Source organism: Anneissia japonica, unplaced genomic scaffold, assembly GCF_011630105.1.
Source record: "Anneissia japonica isolate Jap-2015-1 unplaced genomic scaffold, ASM1163010v1 scaffold287829_len2072220_cov186, whole genome shotgun sequence".
NCBI classification, from domain to species: Eukaryota; Metazoa; Echinodermata; class Crinoidea; order Comatulida; family Comatulidae; genus Anneissia; species Anneissia japonica.
In genome coordinates this window covers 660,065-680,576 of record NW_022716075.1, presented here as the reverse complement: position 1 = coordinate 680,576, position 20,512 = coordinate 660,065, and the positions used below count along the sequence as shown (strand labels likewise).

General features: G+C 33.2%; 1 protein-coding gene across 2 annotated transcripts in view; it reads left to right on the top strand.

The window, feature by feature from the left end:
- Positions 1-17,860, top strand: part of LOC117109615 (protein phosphatase 1 regulatory subunit 12A-like) — a 67,764-nt gene extending 49,904 nt beyond the window's left edge. For both annotated transcript variants that reach the window (XM_033251998.1, XM_033251997.1), the window contains 5 exons: positions 7,137-7,189; positions 9,719-9,833; positions 9,952-10,101; positions 10,979-11,029; positions 14,005-17,860. In XM_033251998.1, coding sequence (XP_033107889.1) covers positions 7,137-7,189; positions 9,719-9,833; positions 9,952-10,101; positions 10,979-11,029; positions 14,005-14,091 — 456 coding nt within the window. In that variant the 3' untranslated portion in view covers positions 14,092-17,860. The remainder of the gene's footprint in view (positions 1-7,136; positions 7,190-9,718; positions 9,834-9,951; positions 10,102-10,978; positions 11,030-14,004) is intronic.
- Positions 17,861-20,512: the final 2,652 nt, after the last annotated feature.

Genomic DNA, 20,512 nt, shown 5'->3' with positions numbered 1-20,512 from the left:
ATTGTGGTTAGTAAACATTTGACTTCTTTTATGGGTTGACACATTACATACTTCCGGGAATCATGATCTGTTGTTATACTGAAAAATAAGATGAAAACAAAGACAATCCTCTTGTAATGAAATACCATTCTTTCAAGGAGCTTTTCTAGTAACCCTGGAGACAGTGACATCATCAATAGAGACAGCTGATTGGTTGACTGGCTGCAAATACTGTAATGTGTGTTCAGTGCATTATAGTGGTGAATGCATTAGAGTATTCTAAGTGCAATGAGAGCTGTTAAACCAGCACTTGTATTGCATAGTTCAATAAATTCTAGATTGAATTGACTTATATTTTCTATTTGCTGCATTACAAGTATTAGCAAGCTGTTATTAGTGAATTTGAATCGCATACAAAGGATTGGATCTGTTCTTCAAGATTGCACAGTTTCTGTACATGTTTTTTATAACATATTCTTAATTGCTGGTGGAGTGGGTTATGTCATCCACACTAATTTGATTAATTCAATCACATTCTTTGAGTTCATGCCACATCATCTCAAGCATATCAAACAAGAAGATATACAATATTATGGAGAAGCTGGGTATCTCAACAAATTGAATGAAAGTAGCCGATCCTCTCCTGGAAACCAGTGCTTAGATTTTGCTTGTGTTAGATGATGAGTATCGCCTCTGCAATACTGCTACATACACGTAGACGCTGAGGATCTCTGGCAACAACAGATACCTATCTGGATTTCGGACCACGATCAAACAACAATTTTTACCAGTCACCCGTGCAATATCTAGCAATAGTCTTTTGCATTTTATCTTGTGGAAAATAGTGTTTGTGTATATTATACAAGATGTCATACGGATCCTATGGTCGGTATTCCACACCATCCTACAACTCCAAATATGGGGGTTCAGGAGGTCGTTTAGGTTCTACAGGGTCATACTCATCTTATTCAGCATCTAAAGTAAGACCCTCAAATATGATTTATGCTTATAAATACTACACAATAATGTTGCAGAATATTGATTTGTTGTATTAATATACTCAATTCATAATGCAATACTTCAAATAACCAATAACACAGTGATCAGTAGATCATCTAAGTGTGTTTAATGATAATAAATTGATCAATATGTTCATGGTTTATTGATATGCAAAGGTGCCCATGCAGGTATTCTAGAACAAAATTATTGTAATAAGGATAATAATATTCTGATTTTATATAGTGCATCATTGTTTTTTTTCCCCATTACATTAAACCTACACAGTAGAACACATTCGTAGCTAGTAATCAGTGTGTTGGCGTTTGAGCCGACACGTACCAGGAGGAGAGAGACAACTGTTACAGTAGGCCTAACTAAAATGCCTTGCCCAAGGACTCTTGTGAAAGTTAGAGCAAGGGATTGAACCTGCAAGTTAAGAGCTTGCACCGCAACAGCTGTGCCAAATGCTGATAAAGGAGATACTGTCATACTAATAGCAGTAGTGAATGCCATCTATTACACCACCTCCACTCTTCATGAAATGATTGTCCTTTTGTAGAAGGATAGCATTATGTAAATAGTAATAAACAATGCCTCTGTATGCTTTTGGAATAAGGAGTCAATTCAGTGTTGGAATACTGGTAGAAAAATTAAAGATCATAGATCTTGAATTTTTCATTATTAATGATATTTTATAGGCGAGAAAGTCTATAAATAGGATTCATATTATTAAACCTTGCTTTCCTGAGGTTGATAATGTCAACTACTAGAATAACTTGTTTTCAAAGCCATACATAGTTGTATCATGTCTGCTTCACAGCATTTGCTCAATCACAAATCTACCATGCAAGACCTTTTTCATTTCCTGTGCTGTAGTTAGCATTAGCATTCCGTGAGCACGCTCAGTCATTAGAATGGCGCCTTCTTCAATAGCATTATCATATTAGTCTTTCCTATAATAACAGTTCTCATTCAATATTATTATTATTATTATTATAACAAAGTTATGATAGAATTCTAAGGTACTAAATTATGTTCTTGAAATTCAAGTTTTCCCCCGATAATAATAATAGTATTTATTAAAACTTTTTTTTTTTTTTTGCTTGGTGAATAAGCAATTAAAAAGTAAAACGTATTACATTACTCATGAAATATTAGACATAAATAGGTCACATTAGTTAATACATAGAATATGTAGGCATCTTGAGATAGCATTAGAATGTGTACATTTTAATGAGCAATGCATCCACAGGGCATGCGATGTAATGTTGCTGCATAACCTGGATTTGGATTTGACATTTTGCTGGCCTCCCAATGGAATTTTTATGTTATATTTCATACATTCCCTGGGAATATAATGTGATGTTGCTACAATTGCAACTGATTTCGATGTGATGTTGGCTGATTTTCCCCCAATGGAATTTTTATATGATGTGGATAACTCCCAGTGGAATTGTAAGTGATTTTTGCTGTATCAAAACCTTAGGGTGTTAACCATATTCAGAAATACATAAAAACTGCTATGACATCATTGGAAAACACTCGATAATCTGAAGCGAAGTGGTAACAGAATACTGTAGTTGCATGTACAGTTTATCAAGTAATGTTCCTTTTTTTTTTAGATTCTGTCTTTTTTGTACACACAATCTCCTATATTAACCCCTCACCGCATATTTACTTATTATTAAATTTAAGAAAATAATGAAAAGGGCAGGTAAAGTTATGGGTTGCAATATTAGACATATTGAGGACATCCATGTTGACTACTTATTTAAGAAATTCACTAAAATTATTAATGACACAAAATTCCCATTAAATCAGTTTTTAACTTATCAGAGTTCAGGGAGAATTAAACTAATTTTTTTTGGGTGGGGGAGGGAGAGGGGAGCACTCAAATAGACACAGAAATTCATTCATAATCAATGCTGTCCATTAATTTAATGATATATTTGCCAGATAATAGCTTTAATAGATAAGTACATTATTATTATATTGTATCTGTTGTTTTTCAATGTTCTTCATGTATTTAATTGCCTTTTACTGTCTTTCCATGTCTTTCATTATATGCAGCAAGCAAAATGAATTCCATTTGTCACATGTTTGGTTAATGATAATAAAGCCATCTTGAATCTTGAGTTTGTAAAATAAAATAAGAATGGTTTTATGTTTGTATCTAGGTTAATAGTACTTTATATACTACCTTATATACAAATGTCGATCGTGCTATAGATAATCTGATTCTGTAATTGGATATGAACTATATTGATACAACTATGACACTGAGAATGTAACTAAATCTACAATATTTTAATGGTCAAATAATATGCGCCTAGAGTAACTTGATAGTCAAAGTGCATCAAAAAAAGTTACAAATTCTGCTCTTGTAAAACATCAACCCTACTTGCTAACACCAGCTGTAGGCTATACTGTTTGTTATTGCATGCAAAGTAGAGAAATCGGTATTTTATAGGGTGCTGGGGCCTGCCAATAGATAATGACTAGTAAGAGGCTATGCCTATATCTGGAAACTGGCCTGCTTTAGTTACCAGCTATCAGGATGCCTGGCATACCTTTATGAAATTCCTCCATTGAACTAGTGGTAAATGTTCATGGAAGCGAAGACAGCATTCGACAGCGAGGGCGATTGCTGAGTTGCCAGCAACTGTTACGTTCAGACAAATGGTCTGATGAACTTTGCTAATTAATCCTGACAGCCTACAATGAAGGTATCTCAGATAATTTGTAGCATGCTTCACACTTCTTATGTTTGTGTGGCAGTAGCATGGGGATTAGATCTTTTAGAGTGCAGGAGTACTTTTTAATTTTTTTTTTCTTTTTCCTGTACAATTTGGCTTACTAGGCAGTGTACTTGTTTTAGTTTGTATATTTGTTTAGTATTTCATCCATTAAGCCTGGAGTGTGGTCCTATTGCTGACACTTTTAGGTAGAATGTGGCCATATGTAGGATGTCTTACAAAATATTCCAATGATTGACAGATAGATTCATTGGTTGACTTGAAAGATTAGTAATGTTATTAAGTATTAAATTTCAGTATTAAGTACATATTCTTTATTTTATACAGATTTACTTTCGTTTGTATTTAGATTTATTTTAAGTCACATTATTATTGTCATGACAATAGCTATTAACTTTAATGCTGTACACATTTAATTTAGTTTAATGTATTCATAATGTATTCATGAATAGGGTTGATTGGAATATATACATGGTATCTATTTACTAATAACCTACAGTGTTATTAAAAAGTAAATGAATTTGTGTCATTAAGGCAATTAGTGCGATGTATATTCTAAATAATCAACAAATATGTATTGATAAAGGCAGTACTACCTACAGGGTTCCTAATAATAATACCTAATTACTTTATGCCATTGGCTGGCATTTGGGAAAAAATAATGCCTAAATTTTGTGTGTGTATTGTTCCTTCGTATAGTTTGACTTCACAAAGTGTATGAGATGACTTCCTGCAATTGCAAAAAGGAAAGACTGACCTTCTTCCAAGTCATTTGTAGCAGTCCTCATCCCACCCCCGCATCAAATTCTAATTTACTCCCCCACTGCTTAACTTATTTGATGGGCAATTTAATATGATACGAAAGATAGTTCATTACATGACGTGACAGGAACGGATGCTTATTAAACAGCAGAATTGATTTTATGTTAATTGCCGCTTACTCATAATTTTCTTGGAATTGATGCAAACATTTCCGTGATTTTTTTAAGTATACATATAAAAAAAAAAAACCCGATTAAAAAAAAAGTGTTTGATTTAACTTAATACTATTCAAGATTAGTTCATAAATATTCATACATTTTACCATTAAATACTGTAAGCATCCTGGTTTTTACAATTTGTAGTGTCATTGACCAGGATTTTTGGGTGCGCTATAAAATCTTTCTTATAATAGGATTAAAGTCATGTACGCTTGTAATCCTACAGAATATGTTCTTTGGATGGCAATTTTTTGCTGTACAATACTTCCTGGATGTAAAGTGCTTTATATTTTTTTGTTTTGTTTTTTTTTTGGGGGGGGGGGAAGCCAGGGTTATACTGTATTGCCTTCCAAATATTTTGCAGGAAAATTGACTAAATTTTAGTTTATAATTTTAATTCCAACAGCATATAAATTAAATTTTTTACAACCCTTATTAAATTTTTACTAAGTGCCTTGTTCATATTGATATGTCATTGAGAAATATATCAATAAAACCACTAAGCTCAGTGTTACAGAGACAGAAAGTCACAGTTGGAAAATGTACTTTGAATATAACTGAGAAAATGCACCTGCGATTCCTGTATTAACAATAGTTTTGTCCTAGTTTTTAAAGACCTGGTTATATTTGGAAGGTCATTGTCTTGTTCATATTGTAGTTACAACTTGTAGAGTAAATAAGTATTTCTTTGAAATATTAGAATTAAGGACGTGCTTAAGAATGACCTGGCCTACATCCTCTAGTGGATCCTTTCTAACAGTTGACATTTCTTAGGATATCATTAATGAGTTATGTTCATCATAAGAACGTGGGCCTCTTGTGCTTGGACAATGAATCATAAATGCTTCAATACTACAATTTGGTCAGAATTTTGCATCTGTTGTAATTAAGTAAAAAGATAACAAGATGTACTCTATCATCGAATGTCACATGATATAGAACATTGAGATTATTATTTATTATGCAACACATTAGTGCCATAAGTAGTAGTGGCTAGGATTTAATGGTTTTTAGTGTTCGGGGAGAAGAGAAGGCATGCTAGTTGCAAAGTTGTCCAACAGGAGTCTGACGATTTCTATAGAGGTCAGTAGGGTCAATGGGCGATAAGACCCTGGTAAAATGTGCTCAAAAAATAAAATATATCTGGTTCTATGAGACAAGGCTGAATGGAAAATGGCTTGACCTGTCCAACAAGGGTTTTTAGCATCCTTGTTTCTCACTTAACTCTGGCTGCAATAAAAATATATTATACATAATGAACAAACATCAAATTGAAACATCAACTATCAAGTTAAAAGCTCCTACACTAGTCTTAGGAATACAGTATTTGAAAAATTCACATTCTAATGTACTCCGTACCCATTTATACTGCGTGATGAGAAAACAAAATGCAAGCAAATAACTTAGATATGACCAAGGTAATTCAACAGAATTTGTGAAAATTGACCAAGAAAATGAAAAGTTATAGCAAATGAAAATTTACGAATTTTATAAAATTTCATGTTGTTATGTAACATTAAACTGTCATTTTGACAATGTTGGACCAAGGTGCACAAAACGAACATTTGAGTAAATACGGAACATTTAGTAATTTTTTCTGCAAAGTGAGTCTCATGAACGACAATACACCACAATATCGGTAAAATTAATGTTGAAATAAAGAATATAATTTCAGTCTAATATTAGTGTAAAATATCATTATGCCTTTGTAATCACCGCACGATGCGCGATTATCATGGCAACTAACACCTGCGTGGGTAATTTGTCACGTACGCTGAGGGTTTATTGTCTGGTTGCTATGGTTTTTGTGACGTTCAGCGTGTAGGGACGCACGTGCGCCTAGAATGTCGATGCCAGAGTTATAAACTTTGATGTACCGAGATGTGCATCCTTCTGTTGAATTGCCTTGATATGACATAGTTTTCACTGGCAGGCTGTACCAGCTTCATAATCTGTATGATGAAGTTGGCACCTGATTCTGCTGCTGTTGAGTAGAGTTTAGACAAACAACTACATATCTACAGTACTTTCTTTTCATCCTGTGCGAGGAGAGACAAACATAGTGCCAATAGTCCAGGAATACTTGCATTATAGCAGTATGTCAAGGCATCTTATAACCCTTGTAGATTAGAGGCCAGGCTAGCGCCATACCTCATAGTGTGTGGCACAGCGATAGTGCATTTTCCAATTAAAATGATTGGTGTAAACATTTGCATTAGTATGATGTTTAGGGGAGATCAGATTGTTTTTTGCAGTTGTTAAGGAAATCGTTGCATAAAAAGTAGTCATAATATCTGAATCTACATTACAAATCTACATATCTGTACATGATTTTTACTGTTAATTTATTAAAAGTAATCTGAAATATTGTGTATAACTAAAGCTGATATAAAACTTTTTTCTTTTCTTGTTTTGTTTACAGCCACCTGAACGGTCAGGCACTGCTCGCTCAGCCTCAACAAGCTCTATTTCAAGGTAAAGTAAAGTGGGGTTCAAAATTGGAGATCTTTGGTACCCAGTTCAATTCCATTCAATCCTGTCTTTGAGTTTCAGCTATAGGAGTGAAAGAAAAGGTGCACTGTCATTTGGTAGATCCATTTTAGCCGTTTGTCCCGTATACAATATGGCCATGTGGACGTTAGAGAATGCAGTACACTCTTCGGAAAAGAGTAGGGGATTGTCTCTGGTTTGCTGCCCAATCCTTGGTGTTCGCCCTGATTGAAATCTATAGTGCATGGTACTTTCTAAAATGTCACAAATAAGTATAATGAAGGCAATATTGCCTACAGTTTTATTCAAAAGTAGGTAAAGTGTTGTTAAGTCAATACTACTTACAAAAGTGAAACTAGACATGAAAAGTGAAAATATAACTGTACAGTATGTACTTGATGATCCTGGGAATTTTTCATCAAGTATCAATAGATAATGCTTATGGTAATAGATCAACTTAAGAAGTGCAAGTACCGTATACAATGATCTCTCAGTGTACTAATAATACTAATTATAATTACAAACAAAAATCGTAACTCCATAACGCCATTATCCATTGATGTTATGCTCATGTCGCTATCAAATCAACCTAACAAATATTTTCCAAAACTTTTTCATCAAATATCAATAAATAATAAAAGCACAAGTATACAAAGTTCTCTCAGTGTACTAAGTATAAATAATTATAATAACAATATTAAAAAATCATAATTCTAACGCCATTATCCATGCTCATGTCACTTTCAAATCAACCTAAACAAATATTTTTCAAAGTGGAAAATGTAATGATGGAGATTTTCAAACTATTCTTCATAGTTTGTGCACTTGATAGATGGCGCATAACGCCCTCTATCAGCTACGTTTGAAGATGCAGGTAAATTGTGTTTCACCAGCAGACTGCAATCATTCCTTGACCTTTTAATTCTTCAAATTTGAATGTTGGCACACAAATATTGATAGTCAGATAATTTCTACACAGAATTTCGTAGACACATGCAATGCTGTCCATGTGACACACATTATTCAAAGTATATATGGATACAGTTACCCTGTTAACCATATTATGTACCTTACTCGCTGGGTGTCCACATTACATATTATATGGGTCGTTGAAATTCAGAAAATGTGACCTACAAGTCCTAGAAAATAAGCTTTATCATTATTACCTGGAGGCTCTTCTAGTTTTTAACATCTTTAATAAGGATGACACTATCATTTATAATAATGGTTTACATTCTGGTCCTGGAAATATGCTGTTTATTATCATTCATAATCCATATTTATATGCCTTTTGATTTGATTTATACCATACACTCTTCAAAACCATACAGACAGCACACATGAACTGATCAAATCACAAAAGATCAGAGATAACCATAGAATTGCAAGAAAGAAACCCCAGTTACTTCCTTAGGAGTCCCCAATTATTTGTATAGGGGGTAACTAAGAGAGTAATAAATACGGTATAACTACTGAATCATATTATGATGATACTTTCAGATCATAAAATGATAAAGTATGTAGGATGCTTGTTGAAATATTGGTACTTGACTCAGCATAATTTACACAATAAACAACCATGACCTAAAAATAAGGATACTTGCTCACCAAATTGATAATCCTCCAGATTCATCCCTGTCACTCGCGCTGCAACCAAGATGTTATTACTTAAATGGATCAAGTCATGGAACAAACAATAATTTTTAAAAAAATCATCTGTGTCAATGATGCTCAGCTAAGCCTAGAGTTTATAGCCCGAGGCAGTCTAGCATGACTCAGTTGAACCAACATGAACCCTCCGCCTACACACGGAGCCTATGAGTATAGACAGTTACAATCCCGGCAGATAGTATCATCAGAAGACAATTTTACACACCTTGAGGAATATCCTTGATTTTTAAAATTGTATTAAGTACCAACCTGGATTATATTTTATTTAAATCATTCTAGTACATCTGAGTATTAACAACACTCGCATGCAAATTATGAAAACACTTCTTGTCTGGATTCAGACTCCCAACAATTACACTAATATGCCTAAGTCATGAAAATATATAACAGAAGATACCAAAAATTGACATGTTATATTTTTTGAACATATATCATTTATTTCGTCTTTAGTTTGATACATAACAGATAAACAACAATAAGAAAGAAAAACAAAAGAAACAATGCTAGCCAACACCAGACAGGATTGCTCATTATATATCAATCCAGTAGATTATGAAAATTTAACTGATAGGCTATGAAAAATGTATTTGAAAAATTGTAATCAGTTAACGGAAGCTTTAGACATGAGGTATACATTTACTAAAACGTGTGTTTGTGCACAAATTAAGGGAACTTTATGTAAAGATTTATAAAATTGAAAATATATAGATTAATGTTTAATTGAAAGTCTGACTGGAATATATATTACTATGATTTAGAAGGACTGTTTTAATGAAAGTGCATGTATATTTTATGTTTTTTTATCCCACTTATATTTTGCACTTTCTTGTTTACACTTTTCAGGTATGGTGATACATCATCAGTACTTGATCGTAGTAGTAGAAACAGTCTACGAGACACAACTTATTCGTCATCTAGGGACCGAGTGACCAGTGTACCATGCCAAAATTGTAAAAAGGTGTGTAGAACTACTATAACATGTACACCAATATTATCTCAGGTCTCCTCCCTCTTATGATTACTATGACCTCACTGAATATTGATCACTGTTGAAAAATTGTTTTCATAAATTTCAGCTTTTTGAAGAACAGCAATCTCAGGTTGAGAAACTAGAGGAGAAACTAAAAAACAAAGAGAAGGAAATTGCAAATCAAAAAGTCCAATTGGAAAGGGCGCAGAGTAAATCTGAACATATAGAAACAAAGAGTTATGATCATGAAAAACGGGTATGGAAATTTGTTGTATATTTACTGCTTATTTAATCCCCATTTCACGGCCAAATGCCAAAATACAGGAAAAGATTATCAATTCAATATGTAATTGTATATTTACTTTAGCATTATATACTGTAGTTCCTTGAGTAGGCCACTCCCTATTTTACATCTATTTTCACTTGCCAGTATTTCTCACTCAGAACCCCAGGGTATGATGTGAATAAGCCAGCTGACTTATTACAAATACTTACAGAAAAAAAAAATATTAGCTTTGGATTTGGCATGCAGTGTTGGAAAATTTGCCTTTTGATTGGCCATACCTATAAACATAGATTTCTTGGTCCATACAAACCCATTCCCAAAATAGTCTCACTTGTGTTCAAGGAAGTAGGCTTATTCCACAGGAACTATATTCAAGATTAAAGATTCAACACATTTTTTTGGTCTAATAATAAAACATTGGAACTTTGTTTTTTCTTGGTAATTCATACATATAAACTAAGGTGTATGTATGTGGAATGTATTTTGTTTCATTCTAATTATGCATTTCTGTGCTATTCCTTTCGGCGAGAAAATACAAAAATACACAAAAGTGCAAAACAAAATACAGAGCAAATTTCAATTGGAAAAAACATGGCAAAAAATGTCAGTGCCAAGATATAGCCAAAGCGGCAGGGACACTTTCGCCCGAAAAGAATGTGCTATTTGGTATAAAAAATAAATCAATAAATGAAGAAGAATTAAAAATTGAATATTAAACATGGAATGATATAGGGAAATCACATGGATTTGTTATTTGTAATCATTTACAACAATACTGTACAATATTAATAATGGTGAGAATAAATACATTCTGGTTAATTGATTTGATTTGTGAATTGCTTCGCAGGAGAAGAGAGCATTGGAGAGGAAATTGTCTGAATTGGAGGAAGAAATTAAGGTAAGGTTTTGTCTCCACAGCCTCATTGCCTGTATGTAGGTATGTTTGTAAGCATGTGTCTGTCATCATATACCTTTCATAATTTCACTCATTTGATGTTGCCTTCATTTCATCTATCCTTTCTGCTCTTTCCATTCTAAATACTCTCTTTCTCTCTTGAATATAGGTGACAAATATCTAATTTAATATTTTGTTCTTCTAGGTTTCAGTTAATGAGAACTTCAAAATTGATTCATTACTATTTCTTTCTGTAATTTGTATTCACACTTTTCTTATTCCTCTTTTCTCTATTTGTATTCAGGTGAAATGAATGTAAATGTTTGTTTTATGGCTCACTATAAAAACGTGCAAAGATAATCACATTTTACATTTGCGATTAATTTTGGGGTGGTAACAAATTGTTTTTATTTATTACTATAATGTAATACATGTTATTAAAGTGTGGTACGGTAATGTCACTGAGTTATTTGATGAAATATTGGTTACTACCAGACAATTTAGTTTTATAATTAGCTACTTTGATGTTTAATATAGTTTACCTTGCTGACATTATTATTTTTAATACACCTGATAAAGGCTATCATAGACAGCTAATAAAACAGCTTTTGTTTCTCTTGATTTTGTAGGCCTATTCAGACAAATTACATCATATTTTTGCAATTAGTGCACATTTATTTTGAAATTATTATATTTCAATTATTTTTTTGTGTTATTGAAAAATTATAATTAATACATCAATTTTAGATCTATTTTTTGTCTTTTACTATCTTTTACTTTCTTATATTCTGTCATTTACTATCTTTTCATTTTTTTGTTGTCATTTTTCTGTCATTCACATTCATTGTTTACTTCGGTTTATATGCACACATTTCTGTTAAATGTTTGTAAATGTATAGCTCCTTCCCTTCCATGTAAGCCATGTATGACTTGTACCGCTATCCGATTTATTTATATACTTATATTCCAACCCTTCATGTATACACACTGATATTTCCTTCCCTATTGTCATACCTATTCCTGATCATTTCTATTATGTGTACATCCTACTCATGTCATTTATGTAATTTTAGTGCAACCCCTTTATGTTTATGTTATTGTAATTCATCCCCTTCTGTTCCCCCTGACAATTGGATGTTATTATTCACTATCAATTTCGAATTACTAATCTAATTCCGCTATTAAACATTTAAACTGACATAATATAACCCAAAATATATCTCCCAACATTGACCATCAATTGTAAGTACGAGTTTCCTCAGTGAACTAATTTTGTATTTTGCTTTTATGATGTTTTTTCACACTACCAATTTCCTACCTGTTTCATTTTTACTGCTTGGATGTGATTCTGAACAAATGGATATTGTTTTTGTGTTTGATCATACATCCATTTGATACAGGTTAAAAGTTTCTTTTCATGTATCAAACATAAAGTAAAAAAAACAAAACAAAAAAAGATTGTTTTTTTTTTATATATTATATACTGTACTTCAAAAGAAAGGTATTGTTCCTCTACCACTGAACAGTATGTTTCGAACTTGAATTGTGTGAAGTCAACCTATCTAAATCTGCTTAAAATTGTCTGGAATTTTGAGTGGTTAATACTAATAAATAATGAAAACATTTTTGAGTTGTTGATTGATGTTGTGTGATGTTGCTAAGTAAACATTTTGAATTTGTTTACTGATGTTGTGTGGCATTGCTACCTAGACATTTTGGAGTTGTTAATAGTGATGTGTGGTGCTTTCTTGAAATTTTAGTTGATTAGTGACAATGAAAACGCTGATATTTGGCATGCAAAGTTTTCAGTCGGTTGCTTCAAACAGTATTTCTGCTGTGTCTGCTGTTGATCATAAAGTGATGATATTGATAACAATGACAAAATTGTTGATGAAAATGATGATGGGGATGATGATGTTAAGGCCAAAAATAATTAACACAAGTAATAGGTAACATTTTTGTGACTACCGTATACATTTATAATTATAAAATAATTGTATACTAAAGTTCTGACTCTTTCTAATTATTGATTACTCTACGGACGAGTAAATGTGCTCATAAAGGTCTCCCTCCAATTAAAGACCACTTTTCCAACCGGTGTTTCCATGGTCTTTAGAAGCTTTTGTCTCTAATTAGAATAATAAACATTAAATAGACATTTGCTAATTTAGGACCACAAAAAATTGGTCTTTAATTGGAGGTTGTCTTTCTTTGGAGGGTCTTAATTTAGAGGGAGACCTGTATTATCTTTTTACACTCCGTTTTTCGCAAAATGACCCCAAACCAATAAAGGTTTCAAAAACGAACGTCAATTTCCTTTTGTTCTGTTAGCACACCGGCCACTGCAAAAAAAAAAATTTTTTTTAATTAATTTTGTATTTTAAAAAAATTATGCTCACCGCTACCACAAAATCTCTCAATAAGAAATTTTACTTATTCTTAAAAATATAATACATTTAAAACTTGTATCAATCTAATTGCTGAACTGATGACATTACATCATGCAGTATTCTTTTGGATGTGATATGATATTTAGAGAGGGTGCCCTTTATACATTTTTGTACCTCACATTAAATTTTTTTATTTTCTCCTCTGCCTGCTGTAGATGCTTTTGGAAATACCATTTGCTAAAAGACTACAAGATTGTAATTTTCATTCTCCCACCCATTTTTTTTTTTTATTTTTTTTATTTTCTTCTTTGCCTAGTTGCTTTTAGAAATACCATTTGCTAAAGACTGTACAAAATTGTAGTTTATTCTTTTTCACCCAGCTCTGACATTGTCAAAATGAGAGAGGTATAAAAAAAGGTCTTGTTTATATGGTGATTTGTGATGGTGTTCATGGCAGTTGCGATGGTCTTAGTGGTGATTGTGATGGTGAAAAGTGGCAATTTTAATATTGATTGTCATTGTCATGATGGTGGTGGTGTTGTTTAGTCAATCATGGTTTTAATTAATCTTTTAATGCTTCTATTTCAGACGATTCATCAACTGAAACAGGATAATCAGAGGTTAAAAGATGAGAATGGTGCCCTGGTGCGAGTCATAAGCAAGCTGTCAAAATAACCACCAACTGTAAAGTTTCTTGAGAAAAAAAAAGACTTGATAATTTCTAAGAGAAAATACATTTCAACATCGAAATAAATAAAGCAGCGCAGGCCGTGCTGCTCGTTTGCGTTTGCTGTCATGTAGTCGATAGTGAGAGCCGTGATGATGATTATCGCACCCGAGTTCTTATGCTATGTTTGCCTGAAGTTAACAAAAGGAACCTACCTCCCAGTATCTGCTCATGCGGTCTAAAAATATTGATATTGTTTTATTATATGAATACCACGCACACACAAACATATATATCAACATACAACATTTCACATATGTACCCCCATACATACCTCATACCTTCATGCATACCTGCATATCATAGTGTATATTATGTGAGCACATCAAGCCTGTATCCAGGGTGGAGCAATGGATATTTACACATCCCTCAAATCGGAAAAGGTACACATTTTTAAGACCGTCAAGAATGTACTGAATATAACGGTTTTTTTTGGTTTTCTGAACTAAAGATTAATAGCCAGTAATCTATTGTTAGGCCAGTATTGAAGTTGCCATAGTAATGGCAAAACTTTAATGGAGTGGATGTTAAAAAATATTATCCGAATCAATCACTTTCTGCCTCTGAATTGACTACATCAGTCCTTCCAGGGAAAAGAATCTGGTACCCCTACCAGGTGCTGTTCACCCTGTCGGGGATTCTAAACAACACCCAATGGCAATCTTGGATACAGCCTTGCACATATATGCACTTACACATACAATCTTCAAACACAAACATGCACAGAGTACATTTTCTTTATGTTGTTGTTTAACACATGTAACTGTGTTGTTTGAGCAGTATGTATTGGGTAGTCAGGCTACCACTAGCGACCACACAGGGCAACATTCTTATAATAAGGCATGATTACGAGTGGACTGGTTTTTTTTTACCCATGTAGTACAATGAATTCAGGCAAATAGATATATTCCCTGTTGTTTAGCATGTGTGTAAAGTTCTTTTGGACAACCCAAAACAACTGAAAATGACTAGTAAGTTTCAGTAAGTGCTTCCTGCCGAACAGTTGCCTTGACGACAATTTATTCATTTATTTATTGATTTGCTTTTGGTTTGTAATTTATTTTTCTTAAGGGGATCACTTCCTGCAGATATGGCTGGCTTACTCTACACAGGGATATGAACAATATTTTAAACTGTTAAAGTCTATTTTTTGTTTTACTAAGTAACCTTCGAATATTTTCAAAATCTAAATCAACTACAATTTCATATCTATGCACACATTTATTTCACCTATTTTAATATTTGGTGGACGTGATTTTTGGATTAGATATATATTTAAATAGTGAGAATGCTTAGATAAAATGATTATCTTATAACATAGAGTGAAGTATACCCCCAACTCTCCCCTCCCCCAACTCTCCTATCCCTTCTCATGCTCATCAAAGCCAGACACATCTGTATGTTTTGTGATCTCTTAAAGAATACATAGTATATTATACTAACAAATAAAGCTCTACTTAGGGTAAACTATATTTTCAGAGCTTTATAAACATTTTTTACACTTTGCTATATACAGAATAAAGAAAAAAAAGACAAAAATAAATGACTACATTGCTAGGCTTGTCCTCAAATCTAACCTATTTTGTAACTACTAATTTAGAGAGGTGTCCAGTAATCATTAGGCTGGTAGATAATAATATGCGAAAGGATGATATTGTTATTTATTGTATTCTAATACCCCTTCTAATGCTTGCTAGTGATACAATCCAGTGTGTGAGCTTAATATTTTGTAGAGTATAATAAATATATGGCTGGACAATATAATCAGTTATTGATTGCTTAATTGATCAATAAAACATACAGTAATTAATATATAGTTATTGGTCAGTAATAAATCAAAATCAATAACCTGTCACTGATTATAAAATCAATAATTAATTACTGATTATTAATCAATCATAATCTATAGCCAGTTATTGATCAGAATAAATTAGTTTGTTATTGACCAGTAATCATTGTAATCAATTATGAGTTATTCAACAAAAAGCTACAAATAATAATTAGCTATTTACCAGTAATCATTTATGATCAGCAATCATTTGCAATCAATAATCAGTTATTTATGTTATAATCAGTTATTGGTCAATAATTATTTGCTACTGATCACTTATTGATCAGTAATAAATTGTCATTGATAATTTATTGATTAGTAATCAATTACAAGCAATAATCAGTTATTTATGTTATAATCAGTTATTGGTCAATAAGTATTCACAATTGATCAACAATAAGTTATCTATAATTTATTGATCCATGATCAATTACAATCAACATCAATTATCAATAATTATTTATTAACATGCAATTAATTATGCATATTAATAATTAGTTATTGGTTGGTAATTATTACCGTCAGTCGTCAGTAATTGATCAGTGAATATCTTGCCTACAACTTGCATTAGTTTTTAATGGAATTGATTTAAGATTTTTTAAAAGGTACCTACTACTACATAAATCAATGTAAGATAATGATTCATAATGGACGAATTATTTTTTTTTAACTTGTTTTATATTATTTAATCTATATTATATTGAGTTGTATCGATATTCATAATCATTTTTATCAAATCAATAAATACAATATTGGTTGGACATGAATGAAAATACCCTTCATAATTCCAAATCGTTATCAATATCGAATCCATAGTATTGAGTATTTTATGAATTATTATTTTTTAGCTCTTGTATAATTATTATTATTATAGTTATTGTTATTATTGTTATTGATTGTGGGTTATTCAAGTTTGTTGACTGGCTAAAGGAGTACAGTAGAAACAAGGTTATTAACAGTGTTTGTGTGCTTATTCAGTTGATTGGTATTTGAATTATTAGTACTGTATGTTCACATTTTTATAAAAGTTAAAATCCATTAGGAATTACTGCCCAAGAGATCCCATAGGTTTTACAAGTCACTCATTCCCTCAGGAACCAAGATTTTTTTACATCCCTCATTTCTGTAAGGTTCGAATTCAGAATGTGTTTGAGACGAAAACGTCTTTAATGGAAAACATTATCCACACTTTCCACGGTAACAACTGACAAACAATGATAGGCGTCTACGATCTCAGAAGGATTGTTAGCAAATTTATTTACATTTATTGAAACACTTGATAGAGTTGTATTTATGTTCAATATTAAATTATCTACTGTAAATTTAGCAGTCTATTAGAAACCATTGATACACCTAGTAAACCATCACAATATGCTCCAAGGCTTTGCAGAAGAGTCCGTTTATTTGCAGTGTGGCTTGACCGACGAAAAGTTCAGCAAACAAATGTATGTTTATAGTAAATTAACATTTGCATCCTATGTTGGTATTATTGTGCTTAGAATCACGCTGAAATTTGTTGATATTTTTCTCATTGATGGTGGGATGTACACGATAGGGAATAGTAAAATCAAACTATCCTGATATATTAAAAAAAAAAATTACAGATGTGATGTAACTGGATTTGCGATTTATATTTGTACATTCATATTCATATCCAATTTTCATAATTTGTACAAACTGAACACATGATCGTGTCCCAATTTCGATTATTTAAACTTGGTAGATTAGAATTATGAAAATTAAATAGGGGAAGGAAACTAATAGAATATTTAAAAAATACAAACATCAGCAGTAGCAACAGCTACGATATCACCTAAAAACATGGGACTTTATCCCATACGCGCATTTGAAGAAAAATCAATAAAGACAAACAAGTTAGCGAAAAACTAGATTGTTGTGTGTATATGTTGGTGTTTGACAGTGTTTATTATCATTGTCGTGTGAATTCATTACCAATGTCACTATCATCACCATAATCATTATGATCACCTTCGTTAATTTCTCACTATTCGTATAATGATTGTAACGATCTTCAATGCTTCAAAGCTTCATTAACTTAACCAACTGTTTTCATGGAGATTCACGAATTAATCTTTAAATAGGCCTATCGTTATCGACACCATCAGTTTCATTGTAGTGGTTGACGTCATTATATTGTAACGTCACTAGCAACAACTTCATATAATTAATAAGTTCATTATCTTCACTATTTTTTGTAATGAATTGTCGATCATATGCTCCAGTGTACGCTATCGGTGACAGTTGTCGGGAAGTTTGAGCCTGGTTCAACTTTACCGATTGCGTTGCAGACGAATCGGGGTGCTTTTCCTTTTACGTCGGGGCAGCTAGCAATGCACTATAATTCCAGGGCCCCTGTCGGGGAGAAAAAGCACAATTCGTCGGGGAGAAAAACAAATTTTATGTATTTTGTATTTTCCTGGCGCCACCCCTGCCTAATTCGTCTGCAACGCAATCGGCAAAGTATGTATGGAAACTAAGCTTCACAGTCACCATCACCATTTTGACAGCAGCTTAGCTCTGTCGGCTAATCTGGTGGAAGCCGCTGTGTGTGCGCTGAACCGTAGGGATCTCTAGGTCCCCGGTTCAATTCCCATCGCTGCCTCTCCTTGTGTTTCAGCTGGAGGACTGAAGTACAAGTTATAGCGCACCGTCTTTCGGATGAGACGTTGAAGCCGTTGGTCCCGTGTGCATTTATGCCCCATCATGTGCACGTTAAAAAACTCAGTACACTCTTCGGAAAAGAGTAGGGGATTGTCTCCCGGTGTACTGTCCAATCACCACCAGAAGGACCCCACTGGGAATAAGTCCTTGGTGTTTACACCGAATAAATCCAGGACTTCAACCCGGGACCTTTTGCATACATGGCGAACGTCTTGACCACGAATCCATCATAGTGAGCCAAGCTTCGGTAGAAATTCCTTTATTTTAATGTATATGATGTTACAATTTTGATATAATATCCATATAACTCATCTGCCAGACTATAAGATACGCCCTCTTCTGTGCATTATTTTCAGGTTGCTGGATCTCGAACAAGATACTGTATAATAATTATCTGGCTTTTTTCCCCCGACACATAATGGACCTTTCCCAAATGTCTGGACAATAAGAACAGGGCCAGGGCTTCGCACGTGTCCCAAAAATATAAGAGGCGGAGTTTGCAGAATGGTTCATATTATATTAAATTTAGTACACTTGGTTTGTAAATCATAAATATTTAAAGCTTCAACCTGAACAGTAGACCCTATGCCTTTTTGCTAGCTCCGGCTGTTAGATCTATAGGCTAACCACCCGACACCTTTGTGGTAATATATTATAATAACAACATCCTTCTAACTCTATACAAGCTCATATTAAGTTCATCTTTTTCCATACACCATTTTGTAAACCAATCAGTTTCTTAGCATTGCTAACACGTTTATTCTAGAGGCAGGTGCCACCGAAAGAGGACAGGGGGAAATTTCCCAAGGCCCAAGCTTACTAGGGCCCATAGAAATTGCAGGTAGCATTTTTTTAAATATTTTTTTTTTCAGAAATAATAATTACTATCATGGGCCCTTAATAATGGCATGGGTCCCCTCCAGTTGGGCCCGCACCAACCCTTTCCCCTGTTACAGTTTCCCTTTTTAGAGGCTAACTTCAACACTCGATCCAAAAGTTACCGAACCAAAAAAATAAGTTGCAACAGGGACGCTCAACATTGAGTAGGGGGCTTTTTCCCCCGTATTTCTCCGTGGCTAATTCAGAAGCATCTTAAGTTATACCAGAGAACAGTGAAATTTTACTGTTCCCTGGTTTAATACAACATTTCATTAGCCTTCTCCGTGACCTATCTGTGTTCACGACCAATTGAGTTTATAGTATTGTCCAAAATTTGTATCCAGGCGCAACCACTCAGAGATTCACACAGAGAAAATCGAAGTTAATTTCCGGTTTGAAATTTTTTCTTCTTTAGGCCTAATTCTGGAACATCTTTACCTTGGATCCCTTATAAACACAACCCTGCAGCATTTCCCTAACAATAGGACTAGTATATTAATTCACCCACATATCTAACAAAAATCTAATACTGTGGTAAAAGTTACCGTATTTATGTAGGTTACAGAACACATGATCGTAGGCCTACACGTTGCATGTTGTTGATTGAAGCTGGACGAATTCATATTGAGTTCTCGAGATCATTATACGTAGACATACAGTATTCATTTCATTGTTACGAGTTGATTATCATGTCCTGGTTGCCTATTCTATTGCAGGTTTGTTATAGGTCCGAAACACGTTGTCTTGTGTGCAAAGACTGTTATTGGGATGAAGTGTCGTTGAGCAATGTTCGTACTTTATTTATACTTTATTTTATAGATAACCATATTGATTTAATAACCATGTTCGTTCGGTGATGAGGTCGTCCACAATTTAGCCTCATCTGAACTTTCTTGCCTCAACTCTTGGGCTATCTACAATCATCTTAAAATCAATGCAAACAAAATTTTCTCTGTGTTTTTTTTGTCGAGAATGCT